Source organism: Salvia miltiorrhiza, chromosome 1 (assembly GCF_028751815.1).
Source record: "Salvia miltiorrhiza cultivar Shanhuang (shh) chromosome 1, IMPLAD_Smil_shh, whole genome shotgun sequence".
Lineage (NCBI taxonomy): Eukaryota > Viridiplantae > Streptophyta > Magnoliopsida > Lamiales > Lamiaceae > Salvia > Salvia miltiorrhiza.
In genome coordinates, this window is record NC_080387.1 from 69486802 (window position 1) to 69504078 (window position 17277).

Sequence of the window (17277 nt, forward strand, 5' to 3'; positions counted from 1 at the left end):
ATTTGTTAGAAATAGATGGATAAACAAATTGAAATGTTGTAAAATATTTTCACACTCTCCCAATAGGATAATATTATCCAACATTTGTGAGAAAATGAGTGAAAATGGGTTGCCCGAATAAATTTTTCAGCCTGGTCGGAGAAAATTATTCATCATAGGAACATGTGAAAATGATGGAAAATATATTTTTTCTAACATTTTCTATCAAAGTAAACACACTCTTAAATGCATCACTAAATTTAGGCTAAAACAATTGAAATTAGATAAAAAATGCATTTAACAGATCTCCTAAATTGGATGTGGCCCATAAAAAATTTTACACCTACCTAAATTCAATCTTAAATTTACACTCACCCTAAATTTATTTTAAGCTTATAATTAATAGGGCCCACACATAATTATTGTTTTTATGTAAAAAAAAATAGGAGATCTGGTGTATGCATTTATAAAATCGAGATCCTAAAATTAAATAGGGAAGTTTTAGGGAGGAATATAGGAGCATAATTTTGGAATTTCTACTGGGAGTACTCTAAAGTTTATAATAGTGACAATAGAACGTTGTTTAATTTGTAAGACGTTTTATCTTTGATCGTAACATCGGAGATTTAATTCATCATATGAAAAAATAGTTAATTATTATTGATTTTCTTTAAAAAGATAAAAATAAAGTGCTTATAAAGTTATAATCATCATTTATATACTCCCTCATCAAGTTCCCTTTTTGGTCTGTCCCACGATGCAAGACCAGTTTCTAAAAGTAACAAAAAATTTACTTTTTATTCACTTTTTAATCTTTTCACCTACCACACTTAACACATAAAATATCAATTTTTTAATTCTCGTACCGAAAAGAACTTGGTCTTGCTTCATGAGACGGAGGGAGTAATATAGTTTGAAAATTTTGCTCTTCCCCAATATATAATCCTACGCGAATTAATTATATATTTGTATTTTATTTTCATGCAATATACTATTTGTGACTATTATACTCCTCTTTAATATTTTATCCTTACTAACACTCTTTATTTACAAAAAAATCACTCAAAATTCAATCTCAACCACTCATTTCATAAAGTGGTGGGACCATTTCTCCACTACATCAAAATCATCACCAATTTTATTAAATCTCGTGCCCAAGCAAATTGTCATAATCTTGACGGACGGAGGGAGTAATTAGTTTGTGACTTGAGGGTAATTTGTTTATGATTTAAGGGGATACAATAACAAAATATATATATTAAATAAATTATCATTATTTTAAAAATTGTGTTTCCATCAATTAAAAGTAGCAAATTTTCATTAAAATTGCTTCTTCTTTTTTTGATAAATTAACAGTATCAAAATAAAGAAATTTAAAGGCCGCGCCACAGGAGACTCGAACCAAAGACCCTTGGCATTAGACATTAACCTCTTACCATTTAGCCAACACACACACATTAAAATTGCATACTTATTTTTGAAAGATCGTGATCGTGCTGTTGAAATCTTGACGTAATGATTGAGTATTGGTATTATTACCGAAAGGGTTAATGCGTTGGGCTCCCCCGTGTCCGGGATTGCTGCGACTTAATGTCGATGTTTATTTCCACGAGAATGGACAACGTATTGGAGTGGGGTTTGCTGCTCGTGATCATTTGGGAACCCTGATTGTTGTTGTGAGCCGTCAAGTTGTAGACAACCACCATTCTTTTTGGTGAATTATATGCTTTGATGTTAGCTATTGGTTATTCTTAAGCAAGATATTGATTCGATGATATTGGAGTGGGGTTGCTCGAGCACTCTCGGACGAGTCACTGCTAGACGCCCCGTATCCTGCGTCGTCATCTCTCCAATCGGCAGCTCTTTCACCTCCGTTCTCCATAATCACCGCGTGTATATGTGTCCTGCCATGCCATTGGACAATTCTTCCACGCCCAATGCATACAATCAAGACTCCCGAGCATCCCGAGAAATTCGTATCGCGCCTCGTACATCTGAAGAAGGCGTTGGATGTCCGTCTACGTAAGACGAAGAATTATCATCGAACCATTCCATTTTTTGAATAAAAAGAGAGGAAGATTGAAGGAAAAATGGAGGAAGATTAAAAGAGAGAATTATTTGTGTGTGTGAATGAAAAAAAAATGAGTGGATGCATTTATAGAAGGGGAAAAAAAATAAAAAAATAAAAAGGGGAGAAAACGGCTATGAAGCCGTTGGAGATAAAAAAATAAATAAAAATGAGATGAACGACTACTTTGGCCGAAAAGTTCAAAATTTTAATTTTTTTAATAGGGACCGCGTTCAATAACAGAGGTCAGGCCAAGCCTGATCTACCAGGTCGAACTCGAGTCCCTTGTGACTGCAGTGGGTGACCTGATCTTGGGGGTGACTCGAATCCCCCCTATCGAGTCCCCATTGTGAGGGCTCTCAATAAATTAAGATTTTGAAGAATGACTTCCGGTCTTGACTTCTTGACATTGTTTATTTTGATTTTGTTTGAATGAAGTTTGATTTCCGCCTTTAAAAAAAAAGTATAACAGTTAAATAAGGCCGATCAACTTATCTACTATAATTTTATTTATTTGTTATTGACCGGGACTTTGTTATGTAAATGGAATCATCAATTTGAAAATAATTTAAATTTCTTCAAAAATTAATAATATTTTTTTCTGCAATATCTATTATATACTTGTTTTCCCTCTTTTTTATTGTTTTGTTACTTCTCAAGATCGTGCTATATTAATTCAAAAAAAAAAAAGATCGTGATATATTGTATATATATATATATATATATATGCAATATGCACCTTAAATTAAAAGTCATCATAAAAATGATGTTTAAAATTTATATTTAAATGAACAAGTTATTACCATTTAAAAATTCGACATGCATCAATTATAGATTTTTTTTTCTTATAATTATTAATCATAATTTTAGTTTTTTACATTTGAATTGGTTTTATTATTTAATTAAATTAAAAATTTATTTGATGAAATTATATAATACTAATAATATTAATGATGATGATGATGATGATGATGATAATAATAATAATAATAATAATAATAATAATAATAATAATAATAATAATAATAATAATAATTATTATTATTATTATTATTATTATTATTATTATTATTATTATTATTATTATGAAATTGATTTTTGTGAGTTGACCATTATAGTAAGGTCGAATCACTAGGCCAAAGTTTCATGTTAGGACGTCCTTACGTGAAGACACATGACTACACACCCAATTAGGGCTTACTAAAGTCAATTAAAAATTATAACTCCCCACTTAGGCTTTATAATATCAAATGTGTGTATCGAATTAAAGATTATAAAAGAACTTTAATTCGATATAGTAAAAATGAATTTAAGATTGAAAAAGTTATAGAAGTTGGACATTTTGAGAAAATTATCTTACCTATTCTCCCTCTTATTATTTTCTCAGTTTATCTTTTATCCTTTTATTTTGCTTTTATTTTTTAATTTAATTTAATTTTATTGATCTCCCTTTAGAAAAATCATATATGCAATTGTAATTTATTATATGGATAAAAATAGATCATCCAATATATAACAAAATATTTTTTTCACTATTTGTTTTATATTTATATTTTAAATGAATGTGTATTATATTAATAATATGGGATGGGATGTTAAAGTGGAAGCAAATTTTTAAAAACATAAACTTATTCATAAATATTGTTTTTCTTCATTGTTTCGTAAAATGTATGGACGATAATTACCGAGAAACGAAATAAATTAAGTAAGTACAAGATTCTTCTGAAATAAAAATAAAAGTATTACAATATAATTATAATATAGTATAATTATAATATATGAATGCATGAAAATATTATTATGACAACATATGTTATAAAGCAATATATATCTATTACAAATACTTTTTAAAGAGTGGATTTTGAAAATGACCTATTTGTTTTAGTAAAAATTTTAAAAATGGCCATTGTTACCATTTTACCCTTTAAACATCACCCTTTTAAAAATTCGCGCATTTCACAACCAGTAGAATTCACAACTAGAATTTTTTAGTTGTGAATTCACAACCAGTCGAATTCGCAATCAGAATTTAATTTACAAGCAGAATTTTTTCCTTATGAATTCACAACCCACAACTAAAACTAGAATTTATTTTGGTTGTGAATTCAAGAATATTAAGTTATGAATTCATCGAGCTGGTTGTGAATTATAGTTTTAGTTGTAAATACATAGATCCGGTTGTGAATTCGAGAATATTAAGTTGTGAATTCATAGATATGGTCGTGAATTCAAGAACATCCAATTTGTGAATTTATAGTTGTGAATTCATAAATTTGATCGTGTATTCAAGAACATTAAATGTGAATTTATAGATCCGATTGTGAATTCAACAAAAATTAATCAATTATACAAAATCTCTTTCTATTTGAATCGATCAATACGCTCCCAAAACACCAGTTAAATTTATTAATAAATTACCAATTATGCGTGGAGAGAGAGAGACTTCTACACAAATCTGGAGCTATCTGCGAACCTTAAGGTTCTCGAAAATTCAAAATATAACGTCAATGTAAAGCATATTTTTCCTTCAAGTAATCAAAATTTTTTGCGCCAATTTGGCTACCACAATCAGAAGGCTACCAATTTAGCCTTCTCGAATTGAATGCGTTGACGCCGTTGAGGTGCAACAGTGGCCTATGTAAGATGGAGATCATGCGTTGAGGCGCAACAGTGGGGAATCATAGAGAGCCTGTGAGGGAAGAAAAAAAGTGGCCAATTTTTAAAATTTTAATGATAAGGGTAATTTTATACTTTTACATAAAGACTGATTATTTTTTAATATTTTTATTTCATAGACTATATTTTAATTTTACAATATGAAAGCGGATACTTCTATATATTAACTCCTTTTAAAAGTATGAGTTAGTGATATGAGTGAACCAAATATTTGAAATTGAACAATTGAATACGTTCAAATCAAAATATTAAATGATTTTATTTCGATTTAAAATATTTTGATTTTATTTCGATTTTTTTAAAATGATTTTTCGATTCGTTTGAGTGTGATTTTTTCAAAGCGAACAAAATAAAAAATTAAATTATATTATTAAAAATAAAAAAATACATTAAATAGTAAAAAATAATTAAAACTAAACTATGGTATATCATACATATAGTTTTGATGTATACAAATTTAAAGCGATACTTACTCTATTTTTAAATGTTTTACAAATTTGAGGATTTTTTTTTGTAAACAACCCAACCCTTCTTCATTTTCGCGGTTAACCTTACACGCCCGCCCCTGCCGCCACTCTTCACCCCTTCAACCACCGTCTCGGCGGCCGCTGCGCACACACTGAGCAAGAGAACAACAGCTCACCGCCGTCTCAATCCGATACCGAGTCTATAGGTTACACACGATTCCAGCGTTCGTTCCTCCACTCAGAACTTGCAACATCGTAATGGACAGCGCAGTTCCGTCGTCGCGGCGGCGAAGCGGCGGTCGTGGAGGAACAAAGCCGCACAGTAAGAAAAGGAAGCAAAGAAGCACTGATGTTATCGAAGAGGTGCGAGAAAATTTAAAATCTGCTCGTGTCGATGAACCGGGCGGGGGGAAGGAAGAGCGTTCGCCGTGGAAGAATTTGCAGCTGATTCTGTCGCTACAAGACAAGAACGTCGATATTCTGAAGTAAGTTTAGTGTGTTTTTATTATGCACATTTTGATTTAATGGATTGAGCTCGTTGTGTTTGGATGATAAATTATTGCGATTTCAGTGAATTATGAGGAAATAGTTTGGGGCATGGGAATGTTTGGTAGCATTCGCGAAGGAAATTAGATGCGAGCAAGATGAGAAAAACGGATTGTTTTAGTGGCGTGAAAGTTTTGAATTCGATCAGTTCTCGAGATATAAATATAGTTTAGGAATTTGTTAGCAATAAAATTTAATTAGTAGTCGTAGCTAGTTTGCGTGCGTGTGTGTGTGTGTGTTCTAGTTGAAGTATTGTATTCTGCTCAACTTTATTAAGTTTACACAATCGTTTGGAATCCAAGACATGCTTAACGATAAAGAGGTCTAATGCAGGAACATTGATTTGGCATTTAATTATGCAAATTCAAGCAATAGTGAAGAGATGGATGATATTTGTCAGAGGTCGCAGGTATTGGATACTTCAAGAACGATAGTTTTCGTAAACAATTGGATCCAATCAGTTCTCATTTCTTCAGAAAAGAAAACAAGGCATGATGAAGAAGCACCTCAGTTTGAAACTTCTGTGTCAATTATGGATTTTAGGTGCTGGAAAATCTTTCATTTCTGCTTGGAGGAGTTGAAAAACCTTCATATGCCGTTGACATGCTCTAGGGACATTTTACGGGTGATTCTTGCAATTGCAAGGGATGCATCATCTTTTATTAATAAAACGGCATCATCTGTTAAGAAAACACTTTCAAGAGAAAGACTACAGATATATGATATTGTGCTTGATTGTGTCTCGATGGTATTCTCATTCCATGGTGGAGTTGCTAACAAAAATTTAGACTTGTGGATTTTACTCATGGAAAAAATGATTGACTCAGCCTTGAAAGTTGTTACGTGCCAGCTTGATGGAAGCAAGCTTGGGGATTTCATCTTGCAGTTAGCTTGTTATTTGTTTGAGCCATTTGCTAAGTTTTTAAGCATTCACCCAACACGTAAAAATGGTTTCCAAAATTTCATTGATAAGCTTCTTGAGCCTCTGCTGCACTTGTTACATGGTTTGCATTCTATACCTTGTGGCAGTGATAATGATTGGAAAGATCTATCTAAATGGGCGGAAGAAGTTTTGGGCCAAGGACTGTTCCACCCTACTCACATTGAAGGATTTCTCAGCCTTCAGAGTTCTGTTAGATATAGAAATTCGTTTGATGTTTCCTTAAAGGATGAAAAGCTGGTGAATAAAAGTTATCACAGGCACCTATTTGATAAAGTGGAGAAGATAGTAGCCAAGAAGAATGACTTGGCGTTAATTGGTTTGGGAAAGTTGCTTCACTTGTTTGTTTGTTGTGTTATGAAGCAAAATGGATTTTCAGTTGGTAATGCAGGTTCTAGGGGATCAGATTTCAGCACGGCCACTCATGTTTCAAGTGCCCCTCATCATAGCCAAACAATGGCTTCAAAAGTGACTCCAGCAAGTCGTAGTCATAGCATGAATGCAGAACTTCGGCGATCGATATTTGACTTTTACATACAGATTATGGAATATCAATTGGCAGATATCAATACATATCTTCAATCCGAAGGGAAAGTAGTTTCTGCATTATATAATGTTTGTAAAACACTAAGATCCATTAATAGTGTACTTTTTAGCCTCGTTTGTGACAAGCTGTACCTAAGAACTGAGGATACCTCTGAAGGGGCTTCCCGGAATTTCTTGAAGTCTATCCATGCTGTGTTGATGTCATTATCTGCCAAAATGGAAACATCATCTTTTCGCGACGATGAAAAATCAAATAGGGAAGTCTTGATTTCTGTGAGGACAGAGCTTATAGTTAGTGTACATCACTTGTTAAATATTGAATATGAGGTTGTTGGGGATGATCTAGAAACCTTATGGATGATGATTTTCTCCTCTGCTGCCTGCTGCTATAGTTCAATGGACATGCCAGGTCAGCCTCATTTGTCCTCAGAGATATTGAATCTGAGCTGCAGGCTTATTGATGTATATAGTGACCTTCGACAGGTTAGAGACCATACATGACTATGTGCTGTTATTTCTCCGTATACCTTTATTTGCTTAGTATATCTGTCTTTGATAAATGATCATAGGATTTTCATCGTTCTGACATAAAAGTTTTAAACATTTTTGTTTCTGAGTTGGGGGAAGGGGGACGGTGAGAGGATTGAACCCTAGACCTCTCTCTTTATACAGAAGAGGTTCACCGCTTGAAGTTTCTCATATTTCCCTAAGAACAAGACATAAGATTGTGGCACTTTTATTTCTTTTTCTTTAATCTCTTAGCGGATGGAATAATTATGAACACAGACTATTTGTTGTATGGAATATGATCAGGCATCATCCACTTTACCTTCTTAGAACAAGTAACTCTTTCAAGTTAGCTTTTGAAGGCATGATTCTAGCCATTTCTCTATGGAGCTGATTGCAAAACTCAGTCATAAACTATTTTGATTTGCCTGAACATGAAAATACTTAGATTTTATGGAAGACTTTCTCTTTCTTCATTGTTATGCATTACTTGGTTTCCATTAAATTGCTTTTAAATTAGTTGAACGGATCATTTTATGACTTGTGTATTAAACTAGTGTAGATGGATTCTGCAATATATGCACTTTGTAAAGCAGTGAGGCAATCTTTGTTACTTGCGGGGGACAGTGAAGCATATTCAAATTCATTGAGCGTGTTGTTCTGCTCTTCAAAATTTAGGCTCTCTCTTAGCAATGCTATTAAAGCCATACCTGAAGGGCAAGGATCTGCGTGCCTTCGGCAGTTTTGTACAGATTTTAAGGAATCTCTAGAGTGGATGAGTTTTGGGGATCACTCAGCTGGTACAGGTGAAACAGGGAAGTCAAATTCATGTAGCTCTGATCCTCTGGAAGGTCATTTGCGAGCAGAACTCCTGGGAAAGGTGTTGTGTGAAGTATATGCAATCATTCTAGACTCACTAACGGTTACTTCTGGTAATAGCTATTCTATTGGTGCTTCTTTGAAGAGTTTCATAGAAATCATACGCCCTAGCTTGGGTAGTCTGGTTACCCACCAGCTGGATTGTGGCATAGAATTTTCTGTTTTGGTAGATGGAAGAATTTTGAGTAAGAGTACTGGACCAGACAGTGTGACTATATGCTGGATCTTGGTGCTCTTCTTGCGATTGATAATATCCTGCAGAAGCTTATTTCGGCAAGCCATCTGCCTTATGCCTCCTGATGCTTCAAAAATGATGTCTGGAGTAATAGATGATTCATTAACTGTTCACTGTGGAAGGGATTGGTTGGAGATGACTGCTTCTGCCAGTGAAGGCTTTCTTTCCTGGATCCTGCCACCTTCAGTGGCCCTCCTTGATGTTATAAATTCTGTTTCAGATATATGCATTCAAGATTCTGCTGTACTTTGTCCACCATTGGTGTATGTTTTAAATGTAATGGCTCTTCAGAGACTTGCTGACTTAAATAGGCTGATAAGGTCTTCTGAGTATATGCTTCAGTGGAACCAAACGATGGATCAGACTAAGTTGAAAGATGAAGCTGATTTGTCTTCTAATCGTAAGAGAATCCGGAAATGGACAAAGTTTGTCCCAAAAATGAGAAAAGAAGCTGCCAGTCTGGCAGAGTTTATGCTGGAATGTCTTCCGTCCATTGCCAATGACAAGGAGTCCTCATCCTTGTTGGATGATGATATAGGTGGTACCCACTTTCATGGTCTGCATGATAATAATTCGTCAAACATCGCCGTAGGCTTCTTGGATGAGAAGTCATGGACATCTATACTGTGGCGGTTAATTTGTAAAAATGTCGATATCTGGTGCTCTTATGCTAGCAAGAAGCACTCGAGGAATTTTCTTACGCATATAATCCAGGCATCCCTTTCCTGTTTAGTCAGCTTTCAAGATCACAATATGAGCACAACTGGGCGCCTGAAGACAGGAACTGCACCGCAGATAGCACTGGAGTTTCTAAGCAACATCATATCTTATGAGCAAAGAGTAAGATACGATTAATACTGCATATAGGAGACATTTTTCTCTGCTATCCATGCTATTTCTTTTCCTCCAGTGCCAACGGTCTCGATCGAAATGTTAAGGGGACAATATGTGCTGCTTCATAAGAAAGTAATCTGTTTAAATGCACGATCTAGTCAAATGTTCTATAGCTAATGGGGGTAACATTCTTCTTGTAATTGTGAATAGATATAGTGGTTAAGGTTCACGCTGAATAAGAAGATGTAGCTAAGTATCCTTTATGTTCTTTGTCTTTTAAGAGAACCATATGTTAGATTGCTTGAAATGAGGATGAAATGGGATTAACTACCTGGTCTGAATGGAGTGAGCAATCAGTGCATGATCTTTAAGAAGTCAATATGTTGAAATTCAAGTCTCCAAGGACATTACATTCTCTCATGACAAATATCTACTTAACTATTCATTTTGCCATTGCATCCTCATTTGACAGTATATACCTGTTACCTACTCACCTTTTTAATCTTCTTCTTCAACCTTAGCTGTTGGTATCTCCACTTGCCTGGTCCTCTCTGACTTCTTTCTCAGTTTGTCCGCAGATATATGGCCTCAAGGTTCTGCAGAATTCTGCAGAAGTCAGTTCTATCTATATTTAATACTTCTACAGTTGATTTGAGTAACTCACCTGATTGGCTCGAGGCAATAGCTGCAGTTGGAAATACATCTGACATGCAAAGCAGTACTTCACCACAGACAATCCAAAATATGGTACAAACTGAGTCTAGCAATAAGCAACTTGATGATGAATTTGCTAGGTGTCAGTGTCTGCTCCATCTTCTGATACGGATGCCAGAAGAATACTTAAGTTTGAAATCTTCGTCATTGTACATTACGTATATTCTCAATTTTGAAAGGCAAGTTATGGACTAGAATTTTACTAGTATTTCTTATTTTCCCTATTAAAACTTATCTACTGTGAATCGAAACAGAAATAACCATTAAGAGGTGGCATATTCAACTGGCTAAAGACAGAATGAATACTGCAATTATTCTACACTGAATGCCTTTTGACTATGTGATGAACACCTTGGAAATTTTATCTTCAAACATAGAGTTAACAACACATTCAACATCTCAGCTTTAGTTTTGTGCTGGGCCTGCTTCTCATTTTATCTAATGTGTCATGATATGCTTTTCAGGATTCTGGTTGGGAGCTTGTTAGGTGGGCACAGCCCAACATGGTCTCTCGATACTTATCAGATATTTCGATTGCTTGTGACCTGTAGAAAGGCTCTTCAGATTTTAGCTGTAGCTTCTAGCAAAGATAACGTGGATGGAAGTCAATCTCCACTTTGCTTGTTTCCTTTGCCATGGCTTCTAAAATCATTGTCAGTGGCAATTGAGTTTCAACATGCATTCCCTAAAGATGTAGCTTTTGAAGCTAGAGCTGCACTTTTCTCATTTTTGGATTACACATCTCATGTGTTGCTGTTGGTTACTAAAAACCAATACGAACATGCAATTAGCTCTGTTGCATCTGTTAGGAATTCCCACACAAAAAGAGATAAAGCAGATCATGTAAGTGAACCGTCTGACCTATCTGACCTTCTATCATATCCGAAAGAGACTTTGGTTGCATCTCGAAGTATCTCGGAATTAGCTAAGGCGTTAGAAGACGACCTGCAAAAGTCTATTACTACTGTCAGGGAGGCATCTGGTGATAAGAAAAGAGAGTGCATAACTGGGCCTCAGGATTTGAATAAGTTATCATCCATAATTGCTTGTTTCCAAGGACTATTATGGGGCATAGCTTCTGCTTTAGGTGACCAAAAAGCAGTTAATAGTAATTCCAGAATGAAATCGTCAAGTTATGATGTTGAACTGATGACTAGAATGAAGTCATGTATAGAAGCATATGTGGAATTTGCAATAATTTTCGTGAAGGCAGTGTTAATTGAGGATAATCCAAATCCCAGCATGTCTGTAAATAGTGATGAATTGAAAGCAAGTGCCTCATCTGGTTGGTGCAGTGTTTTCGGAGATGGCTCAAATGAGGGGTGCCCTACTAAGAAAATGGTGCCCTCTGATATAATGGGTGATCCTACAAAATGTGATCCTAAGAGAAAATCCCGTTTATCATTTCCAGACCTGGAAGCTTTTCTGAGAGAGGTTCCACATAAGAAACTTCATCTTAAGAAATCATTGCTGATGCAAGTTTTCAGAGGTGAGAATCCTGAGGCGGCTTATATTCTTGGACAGCTGTTTATTGCATGTTCAGCTATTTTAAGACTGAACTTGCAGATTGAATCTACTTCCTTATCTTGGAGCTTGTTTCCAATTGTGGTCGACATTTCCGAGTTTATGCTGTTGGAATTTTCCGGAAGTGAATTGCCAGGTCAATTCGCTTTGCTTTGGTTAGATGGTGTTGTGAGGTTCCTTGAAGAGCTAGGCAATTACTTTCCACATATCGATCCTTCCTTGTCCAAAGATTTTTATGTCAAGCTTATAGTCTTGCAACAGAGAGCAATTGGTAAATGCATCTGTTTACAAGGGAAGGAAGCAAAGTTAGCTTCCCAAGAGCGAGGATCACTGACAAAGCTGGCTGGTCAAATGAAGTCCCAATTTTCTTGGGAGAGAAGTCGATGGGCTGAATTGAAGGAAAGGTTAAGGATGTCATTTAGTACGTACGTTAGGAAATCATCTGAATTTCACTTACTATCTATCATTCAGGCTGTTGAGAGAGCTTTAGTTGGGGTATGGGATGGCTCGATGACAAATTATGAAATACTTTGTGGAAGTTTAAATGGAGGGGAGGTCTCCTCTGTAGTTGCCGCTGGTATTGTTTGCTTGGATTCAATTCTTGAATTTGTAACAGGTAAATCTTCCTCATTTTCTTTACTTCTAATGTACTAAAAAATCAATTGTTTCTTTGCTTTATTGTATCCATTCTACATAATCACTTGCTTTACCATCGATTTATACTGTACTGAAAATGGCCATTCTTTTCCATTGGTGGCCTTTGGAAAAAGTCCTTTGTTTTCGAGAGGCAAGGATGTGAGCTCAGATTGGTAAAATGAGCTTCTTCACTATAAGCACAGGTGGCACACAGTCCTTTCTGATAATGCCAAAAATGCAGCACATAAGACCTTTTCTTGACTGTTAAATGTCCATATTTATGGTTAACATAGGTTTAGTTAGTCGTTTCTTATGTTAACTCACACTTTACTGGATACAGTATTCTCAGTTTCTTTTGTAATTTGCAGGGCCTAGGCGTTTGAATATGATCAAGAAACACATCCAGAACCTAGTTGCTGGACTTTTCAATATCATCCTTCATTTGCAGGGTCCCAGAATCTTCTATAGCTATGTCGACTCAACCAAGGATTCTGGCGGACCTGATTCTGGAGCAGTTACTCTCATGTGTATCGAATTACTAACAAAAATATCTGGAAAACCCTCTTTCTTCGAAATAGATGCCTGCCATGTTGCACAGTCCCTGCGCGTACCTGGGGCACTTTTTCAATACTTTCTACAACTTCTGATATCTGAATCTCCTATCAAAGCTGTTGTGGATCGAAAGGCATCAATGGAGCTATATGATGCATGTTGCCGTATGCTATGCACTGCTCTTAAGCATCATAAAAGGTAGTATCTTTCTTCATAATGTTGGCCATTTCAATTCGAGCAGCTGAAAAAAATTATAATCTTTCTTCCTTCCTCTTAAACCATCTACTAACTTTTGCTCCTTGTTCTTCTTGTGTATATAGTGAGACTCGTCAGTGCATAGCTCTTCTTCAAGATTCGGTTAGTATTCTTCTTCATTGCTTACAGACAGTAAATACCGAACATGTTTCTGGAAGAGAGATTTTCGCTTGGGAAATACAAGAGGCCGTAATATGTGCCAGCAGTCTGCGAAGAATATATGAAGAGGTGTGTCTTTATTTGCTCTTCTCATCGCAAATCTGTCATTTTACAGTGTATTTGGTTCTGAAATATTTGTCACTGCTGATATATATCATGTAAACTTAAATTATCTACTCGTTTCTTCATCTCATAAAGTTTTCCATATGTTGGTTATCAGCATTTCTAAGACTAAGACCTGTTTTTTTTTGCAAGTTCTTGATGTTTTAGTTTTATCTACACGTGCCATTAACTTTTCCTCGATGAAACCTCTCTCCAGGTCCGCCAACAGAAGGATGTTTTTGGGCAATTCTCGTTTCAGTTTCTGTCGCGTTACATATGGGTTTACTGTGGATTTGGCCCAGCTAAAACTGGCATCATAAGGTATTTCATACTTCACTTGATTTCGAGTAACTGCTATATATGTTCTTCTCTTTCATTTCATCTACATAATCCTCGACACATTTCACATCTCTTGATCATCTCCCTATTCTTCTCTAGGGAAGTAGACGAGGCTCTGAAGCCCGGCCTATATGCTCTAGTCGACTCATGCTCAGCCGATGATCTCCAACTCCTTCACACTACGTTTGGAGGTAATCTATCTACCTCTGTAACTCAGCTTCTAGATTTAGAAATAGAATACTATGATCTTATCATTCGTGCTCGAATTTGGCCCGTCTCATTTTGTCACTAAGCTCTTGCTTCTCTCAGAGGGTCCCTGCAGAAGTACCCTGGCAGCTCTGCAGCATGATTACAAGGTTCATTTCCAGTTTGAGGGGAAGGTTTGATGATTGATAACACTCTCTCTGCTGTCTACGTACCAAATTTTGTCGGGTCGAACGGCGTTGGGAAGAAGCTTCTAGAAATATCTCCCACATTTGTGAAGTCTTGGTTTGATGAGAAGCTTGATTCGAGAATGGTGGACTCGCATGTTTCTGTGGTGAACTGAATTTTTCAAGATTTTCAGGGTGCAATTCAAGAAGCTCGTGGTACGACATTGCGATTCGGCTGCCTTTTCACATTACATTTTCTTATCTTTTTAATTTTTTTATCTTTTATTTTTGCCCCATAAGTTTTGAAGCATGTTGTAATGAGGTGCAATATTTGTTTTAAGATTCGAATGTAATCTCAAACTTTTGATAGCGATAAAATTGATGTTGTATTTAACTTTTTAAAAGTGTTGGTGGGTAAAAATGCTCATTTTCATTAATTATATGTGAAAAATGTTTTTTTTTTTAAATACAAATATGCATTATGTGCCAAATTTAAGTGAAGTAAAAAAATTAGTTGTTGATGACTTCGTTTGGTTGTTTATAAAAACATGTGATATCGTGAGCTGCGTCTGATTTTGTGAACAATGATGCACTTTATTTTATTTTTTTATTTAGATTAAATGTATCTACTTATTAAAATGTTGAATAAATGTAGTAGACTAAAAAAATTAAAATTGATTTTCTATAATAAAATTTAATTTTTGACTCGAAAATTTATTATTTGCACGGCTTAACTGGATTTAGCCACCTCAACTTTATTGAATTAAGTAATTTGGTGAAAACGTACAAAACAAATAACAAAAACACAAAAACTCCTGTGAAACCAATTTTTTAAAAAAACCACCTTCACAAGACCACCTCTAAGGAAAATAAAAGAATGTTTAAAACTTTGTTCCACAAATACAATTGTAATTGAAATATTAGGAATAATTTAGTTCATTTGGACGTATCTTTATAAAAGTAGTAATTTCTTATGTACATTTATTAGGAGTGTTAATATAAAATTCATTGAGCCGTCGAAGCAAATAATTATAATCGGCTATATTGTTTGTTCTTTAACTAAAGGAATCTATGATGACCTGATAAGTGGATTGTGGGCATAAAAGTAATTAACATATTTATTAATGGTGTTACTGGTGTACGATATCGACCCCAGCCATTACAAAAAGCCTCACAAAAAGAATATAATGCAAAATTATTTCAAAGACATTTGTCACTTGTCATTCAATGAATAATGAGTTTATCAATTGTGAAGATATCTGCAATAGTCATTACTAAAATAGGATTAAATAATTGTTTTTAGGGTCTCGATGTTTAATGATGTTTTTGTCTTATATTCTAAGCCCCCTCGTTATGCAGTGATGTACTCGATTTCTTATTTAACTACTTTAGACCGTGTTTTTATTTTTTTTATTTTTAAATGAGTCAAGTTTCTGATTCAAATTTATATTTATGTTATACACATGCGCGATTAAACCCAATGCCTTTCATGAAGAAGAGTTTTTGAATATCTCAATTTTATCATTTGGACCGAACCTCATTGATGTATGATAAATAGATCTTTCCACTAAGTTGATGAACCCAACAAATACGGATGGTAAAATTATTGAATTGATATATTAGTACATGTACTTACTTCATCAAATTTTTATAGCCTAATTTTGTTGAAACATTTGTGTCAGTTATAAGATGTTATTCATGTTAGAATCCACTTCACATCAATTATAATTACATGATTATTTGGATCAATTTTAAACTTGAGCCCCAATATATGAATATGGCTAACTAAGGAATACAAAGCCCTAACCTTAAGGTGCACTATCTTTGATAAAAGAAATGGTGGAAAATATAAATTTTGATCTTTTTTATTTTTATATGTTTTGTAGTATATTTTTTCCAAACAGGTTAGAAAACAAAACAAAATAAAGCTGCTATTTTATATTCACTTTTAAATTTAAGTCATGATAATATTATTATGTGATATTAATGTGATAATATGTTCTCATCTAAAGCGAAAAAATATGGGATAAGCTTATTTTTCATTCTAAAGAATATAACATTTAAAATGTGAATTTTTATTTTTTATTTTTTATATTAGTATTATTTTCTCATAATAAATTTATATAAAAAAAAGAATATATATAACATGTCCAAATAAACGGCTAGAAACAGTCGACACAAGTTAAATTGAGTAGGCCGCACCACACCCAACCAAAACCGAACACATGCGCTTTCTCTCTCTCTCCATATTCAATAAATCAAATTAGGCCATCATTCTCAACTACCTCAGTAGTAAACACCCCAAAAAAAGAAACACCAACAAAACCCTCACTACTCAAAAACCTCAAATCATCGATCAAAATTCATGGCGTATGGAAGAAATCCGTATTCGTCTTCTTCAATTTTCGACACTTTCTCTCTCAACCCCGTGCCCTACCCGGTCCTGCTGATCCTGGCCGTGGTCGCCCTCTTCCTCGGCTTCCAATGGTACGTCTCCTACGAGGACGTCGTGGAGGCGACGGAGGAGAGCATGGGATGGATGCTCATGGCGGCGCCGCTGCTGCTTCTCTTCGCCGTGCGCTGGATGTCGGACCGGGAGTACCCCGGGGGGTTGATCTTCGGATCCACGCCGTGGGATCGGCGGCGGCGGGAGTACTACCTGACGGCGGCGAATGAGGGGAGCTCGCCGTGGGGGGTGCTGGCGGCGATCGTGCTGCTGCTGGTGCTTGTGCAGTATCAGTCTACTTTTCTCGAGAGCTGGTTTGGCTGATTGGATTTGAATAATATACTTAACAAAGAGTTTTTAGATGGTGGTTTTGGCTTTTTAGTTTTTGTGTTTGTATATTAATATAGTTATCGTTTCTGTGTTCATTTTAATTGCTGCTTTTTTTCACGTTAATTCTTAGTCTTATTTTACGAGCAGAAATTTAGAGTTGGTTCTACCTCAA

General features: G+C 35.1%; 2 protein-coding genes across 2 annotated transcripts; both read left to right on the forward strand.

Annotated features, from left to right (window-relative positions):
* Window positions 1–5234: 5234 nt before the first annotated feature.
* LOC131005510 (uncharacterized) lies at window positions 5235–14771 on the forward strand. The gene is made up of 10 exons (XM_057932519.1): window positions 5235–5675; window positions 6070–7705; window positions 8292–9683; window positions 10245–10570; window positions 10856–12531; window positions 12920–13301; window positions 13424–13586; window positions 13837–13940; window positions 14058–14149; window positions 14268–14771. The coding sequence occupies exons 1-10, from the start codon at window positions 5449–5451 to the stop codon at window positions 14342–14344; spliced, it is 6075 nt and encodes a 2024-aa protein (XP_057788502.1). The 5' UTR covers window positions 5235–5448; the 3' UTR covers window positions 14345–14771.
* Window positions 14772–16481: 1710 nt separating this feature from the next.
* Window positions 16482–17277, forward strand: LOC131005511 (uncharacterized). The gene has a single exon (XM_057932520.1). It carries the CDS (start codon window positions 16695–16697, stop codon window positions 17097–17099), a length of 405 nt encoding a protein of 134 aa, XP_057788503.1. The 5' UTR covers window positions 16482–16694; the 3' UTR covers window positions 17100–17277.

Excerpts from the sequence above, each read along its gene's own strand:
- LOC131005510 (XM_057932519.1), top strand. The coding sequence starts at position 5,449 with ATGGACAGCGCAGTTCCGTCGTCGCGGCGGCGAAGCGGCGGTCGTGGA. Across the intron at positions 5,676-6,069 it reads AAGAACGTCGATATTCTGAA|GAACATTGATTTGGCATTTA; the intron begins GTAAGTTTAGTG and ends GGTCTAATGCAG. Across the intron at positions 13,587-13,836 it reads TGCGAAGAATATATGAAGAG|GTCCGCCAACAGAAGGATGT; the intron begins GTGTGTCTTTAT and ends ACCTCTCTCCAG.
- LOC131005511 (XM_057932520.1), top strand. The coding sequence starts at position 16,695 with ATGGCGTATGGAAGAAATCCGTATTCGTCTTCTTCAATTTTCGACACT.